Source organism: Empidonax traillii, unplaced genomic scaffold (genome assembly GCF_003031625.1).
Source record: "Empidonax traillii isolate 1590-97213 ecotype Southwest subspecies unplaced genomic scaffold, ASM303162v1 scaffold554:size495636, whole genome shotgun sequence".
In the NCBI taxonomy this organism is placed as follows: domain Eukaryota; kingdom Metazoa; phylum Chordata; class Aves; order Passeriformes; family Tyrannidae; genus Empidonax; species Empidonax traillii.
The window spans coordinates 408,742-411,528 of record NW_020955747.1 but is presented as its reverse complement, the minus strand read 5'-3'; the positions used below and the strand labels follow the sequence as shown (position 1 = coordinate 411,528).

The window sequence follows — 2,787 nt, the reverse complement described above, 5'->3', positions numbered from 1 at the left end:
CATCCTCCTGGCTGCTCTCCAGCCCCTTCCCACCACCCACATCTGTGTGTGCGATCTGTGTTGCTGCATTCTTTGAGCCTGAGCCAGATAAAGGGTTCAAACACTTTCATTAAATGTCAGCTCCCCGCAAACTCTCACACACCTCCCTGGGCTACCTGGCTGCCTCTCCCACCCTGGGGAGGGGGTTCCTGGGACCAGTTCTCCCCAGGGGAGGTGATGCTTGTGCAGCACACGTGTTCGGCATCCGCAGGGAACGACACTCTTTGGGCTCGGCCCAACTAGCTGGAAAGGAGGGAAGAGCCAAATCCAAACCATGTGCTGACCTGCAGCCCCCTCTGTCCTAAAGCATCCATGCTGAATGCACTCTGGATCATTAATAGCTCCCCAGGTCCCTTCCACACGTCCTGTCCCCCAAGCACAGAATCTGACCGGAATGGAGGGTGGGTAGGGTTTTGTGCTCTTTTCCAGTGGTTCTCTAGGACTGCCTTTTGTGAGAGGTAGTGGGCAACGACAGAGCTGTGAGTGGCAGATGAGAGGAACCTGGAGGCAACTGCTGTGTATTTTGGGGCAACCCTGAAACTGTGATGCCAGGCAGAGACAGGCTTGGGGTCACCAGAAGGATCTCTGCCTCTATCCCTTGTTTCTGGAGGTGACATCCACCTCTTCCTCGGGCACAGCTTTGCAGTGGGGAGCTGGTCCTGTAGCATGCTGGTGCCAACTGGTCTCCTCAGCCTCCTTGCTGGGTGCCCATGGAGTACGGGAAGAAGCACCAAGTCCAAGCACTCTGGGACCCATGATGAGGTGATTCCCTGGGGAGCATCCCTGGCTGCAGGTGCTAAGGAAGCTGGAATGAGCATCAGGATGCCCCTGGGACCTGCACAGTCCTCTCCACAGCCTGACAGCCCCCTTGGGATGGGTGTGGTGGGTCCTGCCCCCATTTTGAGGGCCACCAAGGAGCTGGACACCACAAAGGTGGTGTCCAGGTGGAGGAAAGGGGTATCTGTTTCTGGAGAGGGAGCGAGTGGTGGAGGTCGGAGTTTGGCCAGATGATGTGGGGAAAGGGCTGCTTTCCCCCATGCTCCCCCCAGCATTTTCAGCACAGAGCCCAGCTTCACACCAGCTCCAGCTCTGGGCCCAGAGGAAATGCCTGCATCTGGGGCCCACAGCTGTTCTCCCCGCACAGTTTACTGCTTCCAATTTAATGTCCTGGTGAGTTGGGATGGGATGACATGGGGGGAGCATTGTGATGTTTTTCTGTGAGAAGCATGCCTGGAAGAAAATCCTCCCCTCACGCTCACGATGGCTGCCCTTCCCCTCTCCTGGGGGAAAACCCACCCTGAGAAGCCTAGGATGGTCCCTGTGGGGACACTCATGGCAGAGGGGCAGGTTGGTGCCACAATGTCCCTGTGTTCCTTGGAAGCTGAGCTTGCAGCAGGGCCTGGGAGGGCACGGCAGGGCCAGGATATAGGGCTTCTGGGATCATGGGGCTCATTCTCACAGGTGCAAGGTGGTAGATGGTTACAGGCAGAAGACCCCCCACCCCGAGTCACTCCCCAAAAGAGATGGGTCTTGGTTGCACCCCCGAGCCACAGATGGGCTGTGTGGGGAGGATGGCAGTGCCCCTCCTGCCTCCCCCCACGGCATCCCCTGGGGCTTGGGCCAGGGCAGGGTTATGCAGCATAATGCCTTCCAGAAGATCAGCAGGGAATGGCCAGGGAGGGTAATTCATATCAAACCCATAAAACCTTTATTAGTGTCCCGGGGGAGAAATCCGGATGTGGCCGTTTATTTATTTTGGAATTCGATTTTTTTTTTTCTCTTTTCCTTTTAACATTTTCTTCCTAGAGATTTTTAAAGGGACAGAGTCACCTCTCCGGGATTGGCAATGGGGCTCAGCTAGGGCTGCCTGCATTGAGGGCATTTGGTCCTGGAGCACTGGTGCTGGCTGAGGTGCACTGGCTTCCCGGGGGTCAGGCTGATCTTGGGGTCCAGCTTTGGGGCCACTCGGAGGGGAAGCAGGTCCCGGAGCTGTGAGGGACTGGGGGGGGCCATGCTGCCCCAGAGCCCCACAGTGTGTCCCTGAGTGCTGCATCCCTGCTTCCCACTTTTTACCTTCCACCCTTCACCCCACGCCTTCGTGTCCTTAACTACAGAGAGACGATGATCCCCATGCCAACAGTGCGTGGGTGAGGATTTTGGGAGCACCCCTGTGCTGATGGCAGAGCACAGCCCCCGGTGAGGCAGACTTTCCGTGGCAGTGTCCATGGCCGGTCCTCACCCAGTCCCAGTGTTGTTCACTCTTTACATAATTTGTTCCTTGGCCCCTTTTCAGGTGTACCTCGCAATCCTGACAGCAGAGGATATTTATACAGCAGGGGTGTGGAATAACATGGAAAACCTCTGAAGCTGGGAACGGATTCCCACGTTGTGCCAGCACCAGAGGTAGGTGGTGGGCCTCCCCGGTTTTTCTGGGGCTGGAGGGGGCTCTCCCTCACATCAGCCCTGGCACCTTGGATGCTTTTGCTGTGGGACAAGTTGGGCACCAGGAAGTGGAAGACGACCCTGAGCCCCCCACCCCCAATCCAACAGGTTCCCTCACCCCAGCATCTGCCCACGATGGCATAGGTAGTGCTCATCATTAATTGATAATCAGAATCAGTTTTTGGTTGGTGTCCCCGGGGAGCAGCCTTCCACTTTCCTGGGAGCTCAGCCTCTCCCAATAAAACCATTTCCCGATGATAAACGTAGGGTGGGTGTGTTTGTTTTGCTTGTTTTTTTTTTTTTTTT

At 56.4% G+C, this 2,787-nt stretch overlaps 1 protein-coding gene across 1 annotated transcript in view; it reads left to right on the top strand.

The window, feature by feature from the left end:
* Nucleotides 1–2,160: 2,160 nt before the first annotated feature.
* SNED1 (sushi, nidogen and EGF like domains 1) overlaps nucleotides 2,161–2,787 on the top strand; it is a 22,417-nt gene continuing 21,790 nt past the window's right edge. Inside the window, exon 1 of the mRNA XM_027897674.1 lies at nucleotides 2,161–2,178. Coding sequence (XP_027753475.1) covers nucleotides 2,161–2,178 — 18 coding nt within the window. The remainder of the gene's footprint in view (nucleotides 2,179–2,787) is intronic.